We start from the raw sequence: 21,064 nt of genomic DNA, 5'->3' as shown, positions 1-21,064 counted from the left end.
TGAAAGAACCCCTCTCCCTTTTTTTAAAAATTCAGTTTTACTGAGATATATTCACGTATCATACAATCATCCATGGTGTACAATCAACTGTTCACAGTACTATCATACAGTTGTCCATTCATCACCCCAATCTATTTTTTGAACACTTTCCTTGTACTAGAAAAAGTAAAAATAAGAATAAAAAATAAAAGTAAAAAAGAACACCCATATCATCCCCCCTGTCCTATTTTTCATTTAGTTTTTATCCCCATTTTTCTACTCATCCATTCATACACTGGATAAAGGGAGTGTGATCCACAAGAATTTCACAATCACACTGTCACTCCTTGTAAGCTACATTGCTATACAGTCATTTTCAAGAGTCAAGGTTACTGGGTTGGAGTTTGATAGTTTCAGGTATTTACTTCTAGCTATTCCAATGCATTGAAACTTAAAGGGTTATCTATACAGTGCATAAGAATGCCAACTAGAGTGACCTCTCAACTCCATTTGGAATCTCTCAGCACTGAAACTTTATTTTATTTCATTTCGCATCCCCCCTTTGGTCAAGAAGATGTTCTCAATCCCACAATATAGTGTCCAGATTCATCCATCTCTCTTGGTTATACACCTAGGCTTGGAATTGCTGGGTTATATGGTAACTTTCTGAGGCCTTGCCAAGCTCTTTTCCAAAGGGGTTGCAATATTTTGTGTTCCCACCAGAAATGTATGAATATAGCACTTTCTCCAAATCATCACCAGCCCTTTCTATTATCTGCCTTTTTGACCGTAGCCATCCTAGTGAGGATGAAGCGGTAAATCACTGTGGTTTTAATTTGTATTTCCCTAATGACTAAAGCTGGGGAGCATTTTTCATGGGCTTATTTGCCATTTGTATGTCTTCTTTGGAGAAATGTCTATTCAAGTCTTCTGCCCATTTTTAATTGGGTTTATATGTCTTTTTATTAAGTTGTAAGAATTCCTTATATATTTTAGATAAAAACCCCTTATAGATGTGATTTGCAAATATTTTCTCCCATTCTGTGTGCTGTCTTTTCACTTTCTTGATGGTGTTCTTTGAAGGACAAAACTTTCAATTCTGAGAAAGTCCAATTAATCTTATTTTTTCTTTTGTTGCTGTTTTTGCTTCTGGTGTTCTTTCCAACAAACCATTGCCTAATCTCAGGTCACAGAATACTTATGCCTGTATTTTCCTCTAAGAGTGTTATGGTTTAGCTGTTACATTAAGGTCTATGATCCATTTCAGGTTAATTTTTGTATTTGGTATGAATAAGAGGCCCAATTTCATTCTTTTACAGCTGAACATGCAGTTGGTCCCAAAATCGTTTGTTGAATCATCTTGTTGTCCTTGTTGAAAATTGATTGACTATAAACATAAAGGTTTATTTCTGGATTTTCAATTCTTTTTCATTTATCTTTAAGCCAGTACCACATTGTCTTGATTACTGTAGCTTTGTAATAAGTTTGCAATATGAAAGTATGACTTCTCCAACTCTGTTCTTTTCAAGATTGTTTGGTGTCTTCTGGGTCTGAATCAGTTGTTCCTACATATTTTATTCTTTTTTTGTGCTATTGTAAATGGATTTTTTTCTTAATTTCACTTTTAGACTGTTCATTGTTAGTGTATAGAAATTCAATGGGTTTTTATATTTTCATCTTGTGTCTTGCAACCTGGATGAATTTGTTAATAATTCTGATAGTTTCATTGTGGATTCCTTAGGATCTCATCATCTGCAAATAGATCTAGTTTTACTTCTTCCTCTCCAATCTGGATGACTTTTTTCCCTTTTTTGCTTAATTTCCCTTTCTTTACCTAGTACAATGTTAAATAGAGGTGGTAAGAGGGGATATTCCTTGTCTAGTTCCTGGTCTTAGGAGAAAAACATCCAATCTTTCACCATTAAGTATGCAATTAACTGTGGCTTTTTCATAGATGATGTTTATCAGGTTGAAGAAATGCATTTCTATTTCTAAATGTTGAGTGTTTTTTTCATGAAGAGGTTTTAGACTTTGTCAAATGCTTTTACTGCATCCAGGGAGATGATTGTGTGTGTGTTTGTGGGTCTGTGTGTCTGTGTGTCTGTGTTTGCCATTTATTCCATTAATGTAGTGTATTACATTGATGAATTTTCATGTTAAAGCAATAAATCTCATTTGGTTATGTGTATGTTCCTAATACATAATATTTCTACTTTTCATTTTTTATGACATCATATTGTTGATTCACATTGGTAATATCTTTCAACACCTTAAATATATTTATCATGCTTATTTTAAATTCTTGGCTGGTATATTCCAATATTTTTCCTTCACTGGGTTTTGTGCCTGGTTGCCTGTAGGATGCTGGTGTACCAGACAAAGACAGGGAAGCTGAAAAAGGGATTTGACCTAGGAGGAAAAATAATGACTTCTCTTCGGAAGTACTGTGTTGAAGTAGGATAGTAGGATAGCTAAGGGGAAATGTTCTGAAGGCAGTTAGAAGGTGGAGAATGGAGGACAGAAGGGGGAAGGGAAGACAAGATTCTGAGAAATGAAAACTGGCAATCATAGAGTTTGAGAGCTGGAAGATGCCAGAGAAATGCCCCTGCCCAAAAGAGGCTTCTTTCAAGCACTGCCCTTCTCAGCCTGCTCTTTGCAGGTCCCTTGGAGATTGGCCTTGATATTATTTTTTTTTCTGGTTTTGTCTTATACTAAAGTGCAATCCAGCTGAAGCTGGGAGATACTTCTTTCATTGTGTTTTCTTTCTCTGCCAATCTGGCAGGCATAGAAGGAGAGGGGAGAGGAGAGTATTGGAAAGGACAGAAAGTGAAGTAGTTTTCAAAGATCCACTTGCCTAGGAAACACCTGGGGGATTGGTTACAAATCTAATTCCCAGGCCCCCACCCCTAGCATTATTATAATAATTCTGATTATTTGGTCTGGAACCCGCCATTTAAACAAACTTTCTATGATTCTGATTCAGGTGATCTAGGGACCAAACTTTGAGGAAGTTTGGAATGGAGAGGACTTCTCCAGCCTGACCTGTATGCAGAGAGATGATAAAGAGATGGGATGTCGGGATTCCTGCAGTCACGTCTCTGCTATCCCTAAAGAGGGACACTCGGCATTCCAGAGCCTCTGGAAATGCAAACCTTCTGCCTCTTCTCTGCTCTCTCTCTCTGGTCCCTCTAGCTGAGGAAAGGGAGTGATATAGAGACTGGGAAATTTGGGCAGAATTGAATAAAACCATCTTTTGCTATCTTTTGCTGACCACTTGTATCTCTCTGAACCACCTGGCTAGAGAGGATGGGTTATTTCAGAAATTCTCTTTTTTTCTTTAATCCAAAACAACCTATAAATAGTCTAGCACTTAAACCTGGTGGTTGAGCTGCAAGTGATAGCAGAGTTGTAGCTGGCAGCTACAGGCATGTTGCCTCTTAAGATCTGAAAATACTATTGAACAAAACATATACTGCCAGAAGAATACAATATGCTTCTGAGTATTTGACTTTTTTTGGGAATTTTGAAAGATAAGAATCAAGAGAAAAAAAATTTGTTTTCCCGTCACTAGGTGGAACAAAGCTACTACCCTGTTTTTCCTCTAGCAGTATAGCCGGACCTATGGATTCAGCGGTGATAAGGATTCCCAGTCCTGCCCCCCCGACTTAGCCAGATAATTTTGCATGCAAAGAACTAGCTCAAGCACTGGGGGACTACTTGGGTGGGGAGAGATGGACGTACTATTCCGTGCATGTTGTTTTACACTGAGAAATGTTCTTTAGAAAACGTGATAATTACTTTTTTTAGATTATGAAAGTTATATATGCCTAGGAATATTCCTGAATATAGTGTGCATATAAAATCTTCAAAAATAAAGTCACATTTCAAGTGTCCCCATGGAACTTGACTTTAAAACAAGTAATTTTTCTCTGAGATGGAGAATCCTTTTGTAAGGCAAATATTGTACTTTTTATTTTTTGTTCTAGTCCAGATTTATTTTTAAAGATATTTGTTTAAAGCAGGGTCCATTTGAGTTCTGTTCTATAGTCTGAGTCACCTGGGTCATTAAATAGTTAACAAGTATTTATAGAGGAGCTGCTCTGTGCAGAACTTTTTAAGGTGCCTTAATGGGGATGGATTAGAAATACAAAAATAATGAGAAATTGAGGATCCAGTCGTAAGAGCAGAGTTCAATTTGAGAATAATTATATGGTGCACACGACGAGTATAAAATGTTAGGGTAAAAAGAAATACCTAATGTGAAAATATTATGCACAGTAAAGGGGGGTGGATCAGAGAAGCATTGGGGTGGCTTGGTTGCTGCAGTTTTCGTTAGGGTGGTTGTTTGGGGGATGGGCCTCTTGGCTCTGGCTGCTCAGACACTCGCAAGGGCAGGGACTGTATCCCACCTTGCTTGCATTTTCACAGCCCAAACCTCACTCCAAACCAATAGGTGGAGGCTGTCTTAGTGTTTGTCCATGGTGGTGGTGAGGTTCATCTTGGTTGACTTCACACAGTCATATTTTTAGAAAATGATAAAATTTTCCTTCATCCAGCCATCAATTTTGTAGGAGAAACCAAGATCTTGGGAAATTATAGCCCCAGACTGGCTCATGTGGTTTAAGCTTTCGCGTTTCAGAAGGATTTAATAGCTTTGTTACTTACAATCACCCAATCTTCTCAGACTTTAATCACTGATCACACTGGCTTGTAGTTTTCTCCTCATCTCTAACTTTGAATTTCTTTACAAGGGATTTCTGGAGAATAGCACTTCCTTTCTTTCTTTTTTTTTTCCCCAGACAGAAAAAGAAAGGCTTAGATGAGGTATTTCACATTATTTATCTTCCCATGTTTCTTTATTTCTCACGTGAGTCTGCTTAAAATATGCAGACATTATGCAGACATATTTAGCTCTGTACTCACACCACAGAAAAACTGCTCCTCCACACTTTGGTGGTAATTTAATTTGGGGGGTTGCGAGACTTTGATTTAAAATTATAATGCATTGATGTAGTCACCTGTGTAGGCAGACGAAAGTACGGATTTAGTGCAAACATGTTTGCACACTCATAAAACTGCACACCCCTCCAACTTGACAAATGCCTTACTGTCAGCAAAAAATTGTTTTTCCTAATACTGGTTTGAGATAAGAGCTTCTCATTTCAAATGTTCTTTAAAAAATATTTTGGAAAAAACAAAGTGACCCAATCTAGAAACTTTGAGATGACACTTTTTGCGTTTGAAAAAGTCTGATTGCTGTGGACAGGAAGAAATACCTCAGCAGAGCATCTAGTTTAGATGATGGCAGAAATGTCCAGAGAGGAGGGGAAGCTCAACCAGGGAGCTCAATCAGGCATCTGACCCTAGGCCACTGTAGCTCACACGTCTGATCATAGGTTAAATGAGACTTTAGCCAGGTAGGATCTGGTGAGGCCAGCCTTCTGGGTGCAGCTGGGGAATTAGCTCTGCCTGGTCCAAAAGCTCTTCCTCTGAGAAGGTGGATCTAAAACGTGCTGTGGTGTCTGCAGCAGCACAATGCAGCCCTGAATCTTGGCTTTTGTTCCAGCTGCAGAGATGCCTCCATTTCTTTAGAGTCTATACTTCAAGTGCCATCTTCTTCAGTTCACCCACTGAGAGGTCTTCCTCCAATGTGCACTGGCTGCAAAAGGCCCCGGAGTTGTTGCTTGGGACCCTCTGGTCTCCAGGCTCCCTGCTTCTATGTGACCTGCACTGCAGTACTGGGGTTTAGAGATGGACATTGATGGGTGATGGCTTTCAGTTCATTTTTAGAATGGAAGGGAATCTGTAATAAGGATGACTTTAAATGTACACAAGAATGACTTTAAACGTACACAACACTTTCACACGATTACTTATTTAATCCAGGGTCTTTAGATGTGTTCTGGGATTGCATCCTTTCATTCATGTATTCGTCACCCTCAATCAACAAATCTTTACTGAGCACTTACTGTGTATCAGGCATTGTGATATATTATGGGAATATAACAATGAACAAAACAGATATAATCTGTGTTCTTGATTTATAAATTATGGGATCTTGTACAAGTCTCCTTGTCTTCCTGAGACTTCCTGTCCTCATATTAAAGTAGCAGCATATTAGAACAATAAATCATTAGTGTTTGAGATGAGCCTTTAAAATTAAGAATTTTCCCTCTGATTACTGGAATAATTACATGTCTTTAAGAAATTTGGAAAATTCAAAAAAAACATACTTGAGCATAATTAAAATCATCTGTAATCCATGACAAACAATATTACTCTTTGACATGTTTCTTCTGAGACCTCTTTCCATGTATATGAATATGTGTGTATATATGCATACACACCAGCACAGACATATATGTACATGTATGCTATTTGTTAATTTTGTTAAAAAATTTGGCATTGTACTATATTCTGGTTTGAACCTACTTTTTGTTTTTAGTTTTATTTCATGGATATTTTTCATGTCATTGAATACTATTATTATGCTTGTTACAGTTTTTTGGTAATTATAATAATTTCATAATATTTATCCCTTTCATTTTAGGACATTTAACTTATTTTCCCATTTATATTATTATAAAGAAATGGCAATGCATGCTTCTGTTTGCTTCTTTAAAATAAATTCATAGAAGTAGTATTGTTAAATCAACCAATTTTTTTGCTTTTGAATATACATTGCAAAATTTCCATCCAGGAAGCTCATATCAATTTATATGCCTATTAGCTATGTATAAGAGTGCCAGCTTTCCTGCTTTTTTTCCAATATGGAGATGTATATTTTATAAATCTTTGACAATTTGACAAATAAAAATATATATTTTTAATTTAAAAATTATATAGGTAGAATTTGGATGAACTTTTTATGTGTCTTTTGTTCTTTGTATTTCTAAAATTCCTACTTATATCCTTTGCTGATTATTTCTTATTGATTTGAGAGAATACTTTTTATCTTAAAGGTATTAAAACTTTTTCTGTAACATGTTGCAAATAGTTTTCCTACTTTTTGGCTTGCCTTTTACCTATTATTTATCCTTTAGGGTAGCCATAGCTATCAGTGCTGCTTCTTTTGCTTTGTTGTTTAGAAAATTTTCTAATTGCAAGGCCAGATATATTTGCCTATTTTGTGGGGGAGGGGTGCCAAATTATTGGATCTACTTTGGAACTTTCTTGTCTATTCTGCTTATATGTCTTTAATTTGCCACTAAAGGCACACTGTCCACTGTTTGTTCTGGTCTTTCATGTGTAAGATCTCCAATATCCTTTCTATCTTTTTTTTTTTTTTTATTTCTTTATCTTTTGCCTCTACATTCTAGACAGTGCCTCTGTTTTGACCTCCACACTGATATGCGTGGTGATTCTGTTCTTAAACTGCTTCTAAAGACCTTCAGAGTTAGGCTACGATATTTTTAATTTCCTTTTATTAACTCAGACACTATCATCTTCATCTCAGTTGCCTTATCCTTTCATCCTTTAGCTTTTTACTCTCAGTTCATATTTTCTTGAATTACAACTTCTTCTATTTGCTGTAGTAAATAGTTTGCCAAGAATTGCTTGATTTCTTCTTTAGAGCTTTTTAAAACCCTTCTGGTGCATTAGAAACGTTTTCACAGGCTCCACTCATCCTTGGCAGAACAGAAGGTTATTAGAGTCTGCCACATGTTCACAGATGATTGGCCTTGGACCCTTACATAGTGCACCTGAATCCCTTAAGAATTGTCTGAATAGATTTCAACTGTACCTGCATGGCTGGATTACATTAGTTTACATGACCAGTGCCTTAGCCCAGCCGCTGGAGGAGGTGGGGCAGGCCCGGACCCTTGGGTTGTTCCAGCGGAAGTGTTTGCTCTCTTCCTCCTTCGTGTTGGTGAAGACTTCCTCTAGGGGCCAGTTTTCTCTTCCTAGATATTTAGTTGGCTCTTACTCCACTCCTGGCATGAGGAGTTTCTGTGTCCACCCTCCTTCCTGTAGTAGTAAGGAAAAGTGCATCCTTTTGGGAAAGAAATCCATTCAACAGAGGGATTTCCAACACTTGTGGTTCTCTGTTTAGTTTGTCTGAATTTAATCTTGGCATCCTAGTCAAATTGCTTCTGAATTAGCTGATTGGTAGGGGAGAAGGAGGATCCTGATGGGATGCTCCTGGCTGTGCTACAGCTTTTCCAGGCTCAGCCCTGGGGTCCTTGGTGTTAAGGTTAAGTGGGTTCTGCTAGCACACCTTCTCCTTCCTTCCTGGGGATGCAGCCAGTCATTCTCAGGCACCCCAGTGAATTAAATACTCACTGTTTGTTGTCCTCCCCCAATAAACTCCTCTCTACCCCAGGACTAGCAGAGATACCTCAAAATTGGTGGCCAGTGAGAATCATCTTTCTGTAATTATTGGTCTGTTCCAGGTTTTCCCTTTTTCTTATAACCCTTGGCTTATGTTAGCTGGTTACTGGAAGAGGTCTAATTAGATAGCTGTGATGAAATAAGATGTTGAAGACTTATCTAGGAAATCAGGAGTGCATCTTAAAGCTAATTTGAGATAACACCTTTCCTTCCAGACTCACAACTGAGATTTGAGGACAAAACCAGATGATGAATGGGAAAGGACTTTGAAGACTGTGTAGAGCATTATGCAAATAAAAACTTGCTTTGTTATCTCCACACATTATAAGACTAGAAATCAGTAGCCTTGTTTGCAGCATATTTGAGTTATGAATTTTTTTAAAGGAATATGTGATAATGGAAGACGGTTACTTAGGTGAAGCACAAAGCCATTCTATTTCCGCGTTTTACCACCTTCTTTCACAGCAGTGCATCTAAAATAGAGATTTGTCTTATTCTTTATCCCTCCAAAGAGAAGACTGGCCTGAATTTCTACTTCAGACAATTTTTTTTTTCTTTTTTTTAGTGCTAGGAGAATGTTTCAGCAAAAGAAACTAATCTGCAGACAGGTCTGCCCCTGCACCTGTGCCCAGCGTCTGGGGGCAAAGGCTTTAATTAAAATGGAATAGTTGGTACTTTCTGGACTATCTAGGAAGCTTAAAGTTGATGTAGTCTGAATGAAAATAATGACTTTGCTTAAAATGCAAATATTAATGCAAGAAATAGCCTGGAATTGATTCTCTATGCAATTGAAAGAGGTTGTTATTTCTTTTTCATGTCTTTTCCCTTAAAGAAATGGTCCTTTAATTCCCTTCTGAAACTGTGTAATATATACATTTAACATGTGCAGTATTTCTTTCTTCTAAAAATTCTTTTCATTGGCAGTTTGTCCTTTTTTACCCTTAAAATCAATGCAAATTTTAGACATTTAATAAATCTTTGAAATAATAATAAAGATGTGTTGTCATTCATGTTTATTCAGATGAAATAAGTGCCAGTTTCAGAAGTATCTTTTCTCCTGCATTTTCTTGGTTTGGTTGTCTAGGTAGCATTTGCCTTCCTGCCCATAGTATCAGTTTATACACAGAAGGTGAGAGTGACAACATTGGAAAAAATACATGTATTTGTCATGGATTTGTATGTACCCAAATAAAATATTAATATTTGAGGTCCAAGTATAGCTGTTGGGTTAAGTAGGCACATCTAATAGCCAAGTGCTACAATGAAAAAATATGCATTTTCAATGTTGTTAAGACTTTAAGGATAGTAGATGAAAATGGGTCAATTCTACCAGATATGTTAAAGGCATTCCAGATCAGTGATGTTTTTTACTAATTGCAATAATTGTAGGTAAAATTTTACTTGACATGGAATTACATTGGTTTGAGCATTGTAAAATCACTATTATGATTTTTGTATTACAGGTAAATTTGTTATAGAAATAAAAAATTAAAACCATCCATATTCTTTCTACCTTAACAAATCTTGCCTTTTTCCCTCTTCCCTTCTTATCAATATACTTATACATTTTTAATATAATGTAATCATAGTATAATGTAGTTCGAGTTTAGCATTTTTCATGTAACATTCATTATGGAGAAAGAATGTTTTTCAGTGTCCAGCTTAACATAAAGCATTCCATGGCTGCTTTAAATAGTTTTCTATTGTCAACAATGGATGGCTCCTAGTTTTTTTTCTTCTGATTCCTATTTAGCTACTGCTGTAATGAACATCTTTGTTCCAATTTAATTTTAACTTTTGTGGGGAAGATTTACTTATCTTTTTTAGAATAAATTCAAAGGAGTTGTATTACTGTGCCAATATTTCAAGGAATTTCTGGGAGTTAAGTGAGCCAGTTGGAGGAAGGCACTGTAGGTGACCCTAGCATCCCTTCTTGAGAAAGATTTGAATGTGCTGGGAAGGCTGGAGAGGACTAACTGGCAGATCCCCACACAACACCCTAAGGTTGAAGACCCAAGCCCTAGAGGCAGGGAGAGCCAGATGGTACCCAGGAACATTCTGCTGGGAACTTCTTTCCCGTGGCCAGTCAGCCTCATTCGGAAGCAGCTTTGGTTTAGAATTAGACTAACCACATTCCTCCCTCTGAGAAGTGGATCATTGGTAGGGCTTTTACTTCCTGCATACAACCAGGATTGCCCTGTGGGTGGGGGGAGGCATTTGGGTCCAGCTCAGTCAACCTGCAGAAGGCAACTGGAAGGGAAAAGAGATGATCAGCAAAAAGAGAAGCACTAAATGGTGAACTAGAATGATTCCATCGTCATTCCAGAATCAGTGGTATTTGTCAAAGTCCTTTTTCTATTCACCCATAACTTTAGGAAAGTGCCCGAGGCATAGTATACTCATCATTCCTCCACCAAAACTGGAAGGTCAGGGAGCATTAAAACAGAAATTTAATGAACAAAGTAAGCCTCAAATCCCAACATCTCTCATCACTAATGGCTTTACAGCAGAGCTTATCATTTATTTCCCTTTTCTTTTCAGCTAATGGGATCTTACTAGTTTTGTCAAACTGCAATTAAATAATTCAGCAAACTTCTCCTTTGTTGCAAAGGAAAGAGAAAAGAAAAGAAAGAAAAAAAACAGCCACAAAACAATCTGCAATATGAGCTTTCCAATTTTGCTATGATTGTGTTCTTTAGGAATCCGAAGCTTTGAGTAGATGGAAAGTGCTCAAACTGTGATAAGATTTTTTTATGGTAACAAATGCAAAATTGAAAACCCACTTCAGCCACAGTTGAGCTCACACTGTTATCACTTTGTCTTTTCACCAGTTACCAAGCTGCATGTACCTTTTTACTAGTCCAGGCCTGGTGTCCACATTCAGCGTCTTGTAGGTTTCTAAATGATGGTTTTCATCCTTTTGACTGTAGCAATATTCCTAATATTACTACTACCCCTTGCCTCCCCAAATTCAATAAAACTGTAGAAAATAGATGCAGATTTTGGTAATCAGGGTATTTATTTGCAAAAAGAAAGATGGTAGTCTATACTGCATCATTCTCAAAAACATGCAGAAGCTGAACAATGATGTTGAAATCATCTGACAGATGCCTAGCCATGTCTCTATTTCTCTGTCCTACCCATCTTCCACACAAAAGGGACTTCAGATAACACTAGATTAAAACTTACTGTGTGACTAGAAATGGCTATAAGTGTTAACAATGTATTTCAAAATCACACCTCCATACTTTTACACATCTGTAATATTTTTCATGTTCCATTAGCACTTTTAAATCCATTTAAAGGCCCTAAAAGTGTTCAGGGACTGCTCAGAAGCACAGTCTTCTTGCTCTGGGCAGAATAAAGGAATTAATAAAGTGATGAACAAGGAAAGCCAGAGGGAGGATTTATACATCCTGTAAACAAGATGCAACTTTCTGTGTGTTCTCTGAAAATTGTTTTGCCTCTGTGACTAATTCTTAAAGGTAAACAATCATCTGGGAGATTAGCTGTAACTAAACTATAAATAAAGGCAAAGTGGAACCAAGCTCTTGAAAAAAAAAAAAAGGAAATAATTTCTGAGTAAAGGCAGGAGAAAAAGAACTGGAATTAGGTAGAAACGGGTTCAAGGAGAATTCACATATACTGAGATCAGGTTGTACCAAAGTTAGGGATTGATGCAGTCAGTGGTTGGAAATGTTTAATATTATGCAGAATGCAACTTTTCCTATGCATTTTCTCATTTGATCTTCATAGCAACCTTCATAAATATTATTATATTCATTTTGCGTGTGGATAAAATGAGGCTTATTTAGACCCTATGCAAATTAGAGTAAGTAACTTGTCCAGTCACACAGCTAGAAAGCAGTGGAGCTGGATCCAGGAGTCTGAACTCACGATTGCTTTATTAGCGTTCTTTTCACTCTGCCATCCTGCCGCAGATAGAAACTTGGAAATCACAGCTGCAGTGCTCATTGCTGGTGATGGTAGTCAGGGTGAGCTCCTGCTGAGCAAATCAGTAGGAGAAAGATGGATCTGAGAAGGGATCTGTTTCTCCATGATGGGCAGGGACCAGGCAAGATTGGAATTATGAGCAGTGTGAAGTCAGTGATCCTGTTAATCCTTCAGGAAGGGAGCTTTGGTTGTTTAGCTGCTCTGCCTGCTTGCATGTAGCTTCAATCCAGATCAGTCCCCAGATTCTCATAAAATACTGTTTGCTCTTGACATCTGACCTGACAAAATCCCTTTTGAGAACTTATTTTAATGAGTTTTGGAATATAGGAGAACTGGTTGAAAAGTCTTCTCTTGGTGGTTCCATGCATGCTAGACTCCTAGGGAGGGGTCACCCCCAGATCCTTGGGGCAGGGCAGCAGAAATGACAGAGAAGACAGAGGTCCTAGCTTTTCCTCAGTTGATCCTTATGTTATTTCCTCTGCTTGCACGTTCTTACTTTTGAGGACAATTACTTTATGCACTCCAGGCTAAAAGATCCCAATTCTTTCAGCTTTTTTCATGGGCTGTTTTCTAATCCTGAAATTGTATTTGCTCTGTGGCCTTGAACAAGTCACATAACTTATCTGAAACCTCACTCCACGTACGTCGCAGCAGGTGTATTGAGAATCACAATGCAAGTGAAGATGTTTTCTAATGAAAATACTTCTTTGCATTTGCAGTCATAGGCTATGTTTCAAAGGATTTAAAATGCCTGCGCTTTTACAGTATCTGCTTCTGCTTTTCTGTCACAGAGTCGGAAACATGCAAGCAAAGTTCGACTGTATTACATGCTTCATCCCAGGGATGGTGGCTGTCCTGCCAAGAGGCTCCGATCAGAAAATGTGAGTATCTGGCACTGTGTGATATCCTTAGACTATTTGTTCTACTGCATTGCTAGGAACTTTGCAGATCTGGGACTTGTAGTCATGCTCACACTAGTAGAAAAGCTGGGTAGAAACAGTTCTCACTAAATATTACAGAAAATGTTACATGCAAGCAAGTCTTTCTTTTTTCTACCAGACCGTGCCAATATATTATTGGGGGACTTCTTGATGTTATTGTACTGGGACTACATAGAAAGAGTGTGCAGAGGTACTGGGACAGAGAGGGAGGGGGTGGGCGAAGGGAGAGCAAGAGCCATCAAAAGACAGCGTGTTGAGAAGGCAGGACCTAAGGGACAAACTGTCAGAAATATTAGACACTTTGCTTTTTACATATTGTATTTTTCCTTTGGTGTGTAAAACAGAATGTTAATTTGTTAATTTATAATGAAGAGTGTACACATCTTGCACATAAAAATACTCAGGCTTTTTGATCCATGCCCCCTCTCTCTGAGGGAATATTTATTTGGGATGACTAATGATAATTAGAAAGTTGCTTTGAGCAAAGGATTTATTTCAGCCAGACCAAGGCAAAGATGGATGAAATAAATATTCTTTCCCCCCAGCAGGGGTTATTTTTCCTAATGAATGTAATATTCACATCTACCAGCTGCAGAGGCCCTCTATGATAAACACTGGGGATTAAACACAGAATTCTGCACCCTTTGAATTCCAAGGAAGCTCCAGGCATTGAATTCATAACCCAAGTTATCACTTGTCCGTGCAACTCTGCATTCCTTTGGCTGCCATGTAGATTCTGGTCTCTTATTTTTAAAACTTAATACGTGATCACTGAAGAAACTTTACAAAACCTGCACTTGTGTATTTATTGCAGGCAAAAAGGAGAGAGAGTGAAAGAGCTAATTATGACCAAAGGTAGTGAGTATCAGGGCTGGTGCTTTGAGTGAATTCCAAGAACTTCTCTTAGTGTCACAGATGAGCTGTTCAAACACAGACTAATCTAGAACACTGGAGCTTTCTTTACTGCCTTGGTGAAACAGCTTTGGGAGCTTATTGGGAGTGAAAGATGTCATGAGAACTTTGCAAGATGCTAAGAGCTGGGTCCGAACCTGATTCTGCCACCTATTAACTTTATATGATCTTGGGCAAGTAATTGATCTCTTTGAGCCTCAGTTTCCTAAACCAGGCTATAGTAATCATACTTTCCTCACTGGGCTTTTGTGAATGTTAAGTGGAATGGCAGATACGACATACATTGTTATGTTCCAGGCACTGAAGAAACAGATAAAAAAAGACTCTGCTCTAGAGAAACTTACAATATAGTGGGGGAGATTATCATTGTATAAAAATAGACATAATACCACAGTATAAGTGTTTATTAACATTCTGTGCAAAGTGCCATGAAAACAAAAGACAAATGAGTTCTGCTGGGGATCCCATCCGGGAAGATGTTCCTGAAGAGTTGGCATTTGGGCTGGGGTCTTTGGGATTGAATTAATTTTCCCAGTTAGAGGTGACAGGAGTGGGCGAGGAAGATACCTATTTCTTAGGTTCATTTATTTCAAAAGACATACTAAAACTACAGGAGAATTGGCCTAAACCAGTTTTTATGTCATCTCAGGATCCTATAGCTATGCTAGAGTCATACTTTTCATTAGGTTATCTGTTAGCAGGTAGAACAGAATTATATTTTATTCTTCCTTCAAATTATCTAGCGATGGTGTCTGCATCTCTTCTTTTAATAACCGTTTAGTGTCTTATCTTAATGGGTCAGAAATATTATAGGGCTCATGGTTTCCAGACAGTTAGCTGTTTGGATGCAGATTATTTTCTACTCACTCACATTGTAATGATTGTTGCACCTCTACTTCAGCTGCAGGGAGGGCTAGATGTGGCAGACAGAGAGGCAGCGCTGGGATTCAAGCTGGCCTTGCATTTGTAGAGCTCTGTGGACACATACATGCTCTTTGCTGCTAGTTAGAGCCACGAATCATCTTACTAGAGCTCTGCTCCTGCAAGTAACCTTGGGGATATTTTATGGGAGGGGAAGATGTTTGAGTTTTGGAGTAAGGGGAGCTTGTAAGTGTTCTTTACTAAAGATACCTTTTATAAGAAGTTATATTAGTCTAATCTGGGTTTTAGCTACCAATGATTTATTTATTTTTGCATTCATTTCTCTCTAATGTATTAACATACAAACCAACATTAATATACAAGCTAATCAGTAAACAGTAAAAGCAGTAGAATAATCTTACTTTCATATAAAAGATGGTTGTTTTTCTTAGGCTGGGTTAATATATTGTTTCCATTAGACTTTTTGATCTATTGGATAAAATGCAGATTCTGCCTCTTCCTCCTGCCTGCCCTCCCCAGGGTTCTGAGAGTCTCTGTTGGGAATTATTGGGGCCAGCTTTCTTTTGTACAGATCAGCAAACTGACCTGAAACTTACCTGAGGATTGTGAAATGGGGATCAGAACAATGCATCTACCATACAGGTTTATCATAAGGCCCAATTGAGATAACTCATATTTGTTTAGAATCTTGTTTTCAAAGTGCTTTCCACATACGTTATTATTACTGATATCCTCTCCACTCCACTGTGATGTTGGAAGGATGTAAAACATCTTCTACTCCCTCTCTATTCTTCCCATCTTCCTATCCTTCCTGCTTTCCAGGGCTGTGACAGATTTCCATCCCAGTGTTACCTGATTGAGAATAACTTCCACATCTGTCCTGGATACGCAGCACAGTGAATAGATTCTGCAAACAAAGCTTGTTCCCTAAAACCTTCTACACTCTGATCACACAGGAACCTTCTGTCCACAGTGATGCCTAAAACGATGGGCTGGTGAGCCAGGGCAGCCCATGCCCCCCCATTCTTAGCCCTCTGGTAAGGCATAGTAACTCCACATTTAATTGTAAATAAGGAAAAGTGCCTATTATCCCCTAGGTCTATTGTTGAACTACTTCCAGGTCATTTGATTTTTTTAAAGTAAATTCATAGTTTTCTTCTGGTATTTCTAGCTTTTTTTGTACCCCCCTTCACATACTTTACTCTTCAGAATCCTCATTTGGATCTCCTGTTTTTGTTTTTTTTTTTTTTAAATCTTAGAACAAGAGGTTTTCCCCTTGAGGTTATAGGATAAAATTAAATGTGAAATAAATCGTTATAGTTGATTGCCTTGGAGAAATTTTCAGTAATCCCTCAGGTGTCAAAGCCAAGAAGAACTTCAGAGACCATTCTTAGTTTTTCACTAATGGCCCCTTTTATTATCATCTCATGTGTGGGTAATATGTTTTGGAAAAAATAAGTCTGGCAAACAGCACCTCTAAGTAAAAAGCTATTTTAGTTTTCCTTTATTTTTTAAAATATTATTTTATTAAAAGTTTTTTGTTGCAGAGGTTGTAGGTTGAGAAATATCATGCATAAAATATATGAAATACAGAGTCCCCATATACTTCCCTATTTTAAAACCTTGCATTACTGTGGTACATTTGTTATAATTCATGCAAAAACATTTTAATACTTATATAATTACCTGTAGTCCATCGTTTACAAAAGGGTTCTGTGTTATACAGTCCTACGTTTACTGTTTTAATTTTTATTCTAGTAATATTTATGTGAGCTAAAATTTCCCCTTTTAACCACATCCACATGTATAATTCAGTGCTGTTAATTACACTTACAATAATATGCTACCATCACCACCATCCATTACCAAAACTTTACAATCAACCTACATAGAAATTCTGTACAAATTAAGCATTAATTTCCCATTCTCTACCCCCAGCCAGTCCTTGGTAACCTATATTCTCAATTCTAACCCTATGAATTTGCTTATTCTAATTATTTCATATTAGTGAGATTATACAATATTTGTCCTTTTGTGTCTGGCTTATTTCACTCAGCTTAATATCTTCAGGGTTTATTCATGTTGTCGCATGTATTAGGACTTTGTTCCTTTTTACGGCTGAACAATGTTCCATTGTATTTATAAACCATATTTTGTTTCTCCATTCATTGGTTGATGGGTACTCAGGTTGTGTCTATCTTTTGGCAATTGTGATAATGCCACTATGAATGATGGTGTGAAAATATCTGAGTCCCTGCTGCTTCTTTTGGGTTGTCAGGTCATGTGGTAATTCTATACTTAGCTTTCTGAGGAACTGCCAAACTGACTTCTGTGACTACACTGTTTTACGTTCCCTCCAGCAATAAGTGAGTGTTCCTATTTCTTCACATCCAACACTCGTAATTTTCCGTTTTTTTGTTTTTTAATATGCTAGTGGGTATTAAATTATATCTCATTGTGGTTTTGATTTAAATTTCCCTAATAACTTATGATGTTGAGCATCTTTTCATGTGCTCTTTAGCTATTTGAATATCCTCTTTGGAGAGATGTCTGTTCAAATCTTTTGCCCATTTTTAAAATTGGGTTGTCTTTTTCTTGTTGAGTTGTAGAATTTCTTTATATATTCTATCTATTAAATGTTTATTGGATATATGTTTTCCAAGTATTTTCTCCCACTGAGTAAGTTGTCTACTAACTTTCATGATAAAGTCCTTTGATACACACAAGTCTTTAATTTTGATGAGGTCTCATTTATCTATTTTTTCTTTTGTCGCTTTGTGCTTTGGGTGTAAAGTCTAAGAAATCTTGCCTAAGACAAGATCCTCAAGTTGCTTCCCTACATTTTCTTCCAGGAGCTTGATAGTCCTGGTTCTGATATTATAGGTCTTTGATCCATTTTGAGTTCATTGTTTTTATATGGTGTGAGATAGGGGTCCTCCTTCATTTTTGTTTCCATATTGTTATCCAGTTCTCTCAGCACAATTTGTTGAAGAGACTGTTCTTCCCAATGAGTAGACTTAGCCTTGTCAAAAATCAATTAGCCATAGGTGTGAGGGTCTATTTCTGAACTGTCAATTTGATTCCATTGGTCTATATATCTATCCTTGTACCAGCACCAGGCTGTTTGATCACTGCAGCTTTATAATAAGTTTTAAAGTAAAGAAATGTGAGTCCTCCAACCTCATTCTTTTTCTAGATGGTTTTGGCTATTTGGAACCTCTTACCCTTCCAAATAAATTTGATGATTGGTGTTTCCAGTTCTGCAAAGTGGGCTGTTAGAATTTTGATGGGATTGCATTGAATTTGTAAATAATTTTGGATAGAATTGACATCTTGACAGTATTTAGTATTCCAGTCCATGAGCATTGAATGCCCTTTAATTTATATAGGTCTTCTTTGATTTCTTTTAGCAAAGTTTTATAATTTTCCATGTGTAAGTCCTTGACATCCTTGTTTAAATTTATTCCAAGATTTGATTTTTTTAGTTGTTATTCTAAATGGAATTTTTCCTTGTTTTCCTCCTCAGTTTTCTCATTACTGGTATTTAGAAACATTACTGGCTTTTACATGTTGATCTTTTACCTTGCCACTTTGCTGAATTCATTTATTAGCTCTAGTAGTTTTCTTGTAGATTTTTCAAGACTTTTTATATATAGGATCATGTCATCTGCAAATAGTGAAAGTTTTATTTCTTCCTTTCCAATTTGGATACCTTTTATTCCCTTTTCTTGCCTAATTGCTCTGGCTAGAACTTCCAGTACAATGTTGAATGACAATGGTAACAGTGGGCATCCTTGTCTTATTCCAGATCTTAAGAGGGAAAGCTTTCAGTCTTTTGCGATTGTGCTTTTCACAGATGTTCTTTATCATGTTGAGGCAGTTTCCTTCTATTCCTATTTTTTAAGTGTTTTTATCAAGAAAGGATGCTGGATTTTGTCAAATGCCTTTTCTGTGTCAGTTGACATGATTATGTGTTTTTTCCCCTTCACTCTGTTACTGTGGTGTATTATATTAATTGCTTTTCTTATGTTGAACCACCCTTGCATACCTGGGTTAAATTTCACTTGATCATGGTATATAATTCTTTTAATGTGTGAGTTCAATTTGCTGGTATTTTGTTGAGAATTTTTGCATCTATATTCATAAAAGAAATTGGTCTGTAAATTTTTGTCTGGCTTTGGTATTAGGGTGATTTTGGCCTCATAAAATGAGTTAGGTAGCATTCCCTCCTCTTTAATTTTTTGAAAGAGTTTGAGCAGGATTGGTATTAATTCTTGGAATGTTTGGTAGAATTCACCTGTGAAGCCATCTGATCCTTGTGTTTTCTTGGGAGATTTTTGATGACAGATTCAATCTTGTAATTTTAGACTGTTAAGATCTGTTTCTTCTTGAGTCAGCGTAGGTTTTCTGTGTGTTTCTAGGAATTTGTCCTTTTCATCTTGGTTGAATACTTTGTTGGCATAGAGTTATTGATAGTATCCTTGTGTGATCCTTTTTATTTCTGACAGATCAGTGGTAATGTCCCCCCTATAATTTTGATTTTATTTATTTGCATCTTCTCTCTGTTTTGCTTTTGCAGCCTAGCCAGGGGTTTGCCACTTTTATTGATCTTTTTGAAGAACCAGGTTTTGCTTTTGCTAATGCTCTTTATTCTTTTTTTTTTAATTCTGTATTTCATTTATTTCTGCTCTAATTTTTGTTATTTCTTACTTTCTGCTTGCTTTGGGTTTAGTTTGCAGTTTTTTTCTAGTTCCTACAGCTGTACAGTTAGGTCTTTGATTTTAACTTTCTTTTTTTCTAATATGAGCATTTAGGGCTATAAATTTCCTTCTCAGCATTGCCTTCACTGCATCCCAGAAGTTTTGATATATTGTGTTCTTGTTTTCTTTTGTTTCAAGATATTTAGTTATTTCCCTTGTCATTTCTTCTTTGACCCACTGATTGTTTAAGCCTATATTATCTAACTTCCAAATATTTGTGGATTTTCCAGTTCTCTCTGTTATTGATTTCCAATTCATTCTATTGTGGTCAGAGAAGATGCTTTATATAATATCAAACTTTTTAAATTGATTGAGACTTGTTTTGTGACCCAACATGGAGTACATCCTGGAGAACAATCCCTGCATACTTGAGAAAAAGGTACACCTTGATGTTTTGGCGTGCAGTGTTCTGTATGTGTCTGTTAGGTCTAGTTCATTTGTCATGTTATCCAAGTTCTCTATTTCCTATTAATCCTCTGTCTAGATGTTCTATCTATTGATGAGTGGTGTATTGAAGTCGACCATTAGTGTAGAGGTGTCCATTTCTTCCTTCCGTTTTGCCCATGTTTGCCTTGTGTGTTTTGGGGCATCATGGTTTGCTACATAAATATTTATGAATGTTATTTCTTTTTGGTGGGTTGACACTTTTATTAATATATAGTATCCTTTTTTGTCTTTTGACTTTAAGTCAAAAGCTGATATGAGCATAGTTACCTCAGCTCTTTTTTGGTTACTATTTGCATGGATTATCTTTTTCTGTCCTTTCACTTTCAACCTACTTGTGTCTTTGAGTCTAAGGTGAGTCTCTTGTAAACAACATATAGATGGATCATGCTACTTTACCTATTCAGCCAATCTGTATCTTTTGATTGGGGGGTTTAATCCTCTAACATTCAGTGTTATGACTGTAAAGGCAGCATCTACTTCAGGTGTTTTGTCCTTTGGTTTTTATATGTCATATCTTTTCTGTCTCTCTTTTCCTTTATTGTAGTCTCCTTTTCTGTATAGCTGATCTTTTGTGATGTATTTCATCTCTTTCGCATTTTGGTTTCTATATATTTTTAAAATACATTCTTTGTTGTTCCCCTGGGGTTTGTATTGCAGAGCATATGTCTGGAACCTGCTAATGTAATAGATACCAGCTTAGCTTCAAAAGCGTGCATATTCTCTGTCCCCATTTCACTCTATTTCCTCTCTTTATGTTGTTTTTGTCCCACATTATCTCCTTTAATTTGCATGCACATTTTCATGGAATATGACTTTTTCTTGTTCAATTGTATTCTGACTCTTATAGGAATTAAAGAG

General features: G+C 36.9%; 1 protein-coding gene across 1 annotated transcript in view; it reads left to right on the top strand.

Annotated features, from left to right (window-relative positions):
- Window positions 1–21,064, top strand: part of ZMAT4 (zinc finger matrin-type 4) — a 383,491-nt gene that overhangs the window by 120,070 nt on the left and 242,357 nt on the right. The window contains exon 3 of the mRNA XM_037813189.1: window positions 13,056–13,145. Coding sequence (XP_037669117.1) covers window positions 13,056–13,145 — 90 coding nt within the window. The remainder of the gene's footprint in view (window positions 1–13,055; window positions 13,146–21,064) is intronic.

Source organism: Choloepus didactylus, chromosome 20 (genome assembly GCF_015220235.1).
Source record: "Choloepus didactylus isolate mChoDid1 chromosome 20, mChoDid1.pri, whole genome shotgun sequence".
In the NCBI taxonomy this organism is placed as follows: Eukaryota; Metazoa; Chordata; class Mammalia; order Pilosa; family Megalonychidae; genus Choloepus; species Choloepus didactylus.
Note: the sequence above shows the minus strand (reverse complement) of the source record. Positions and strands in the feature narration are given on the sequence as shown.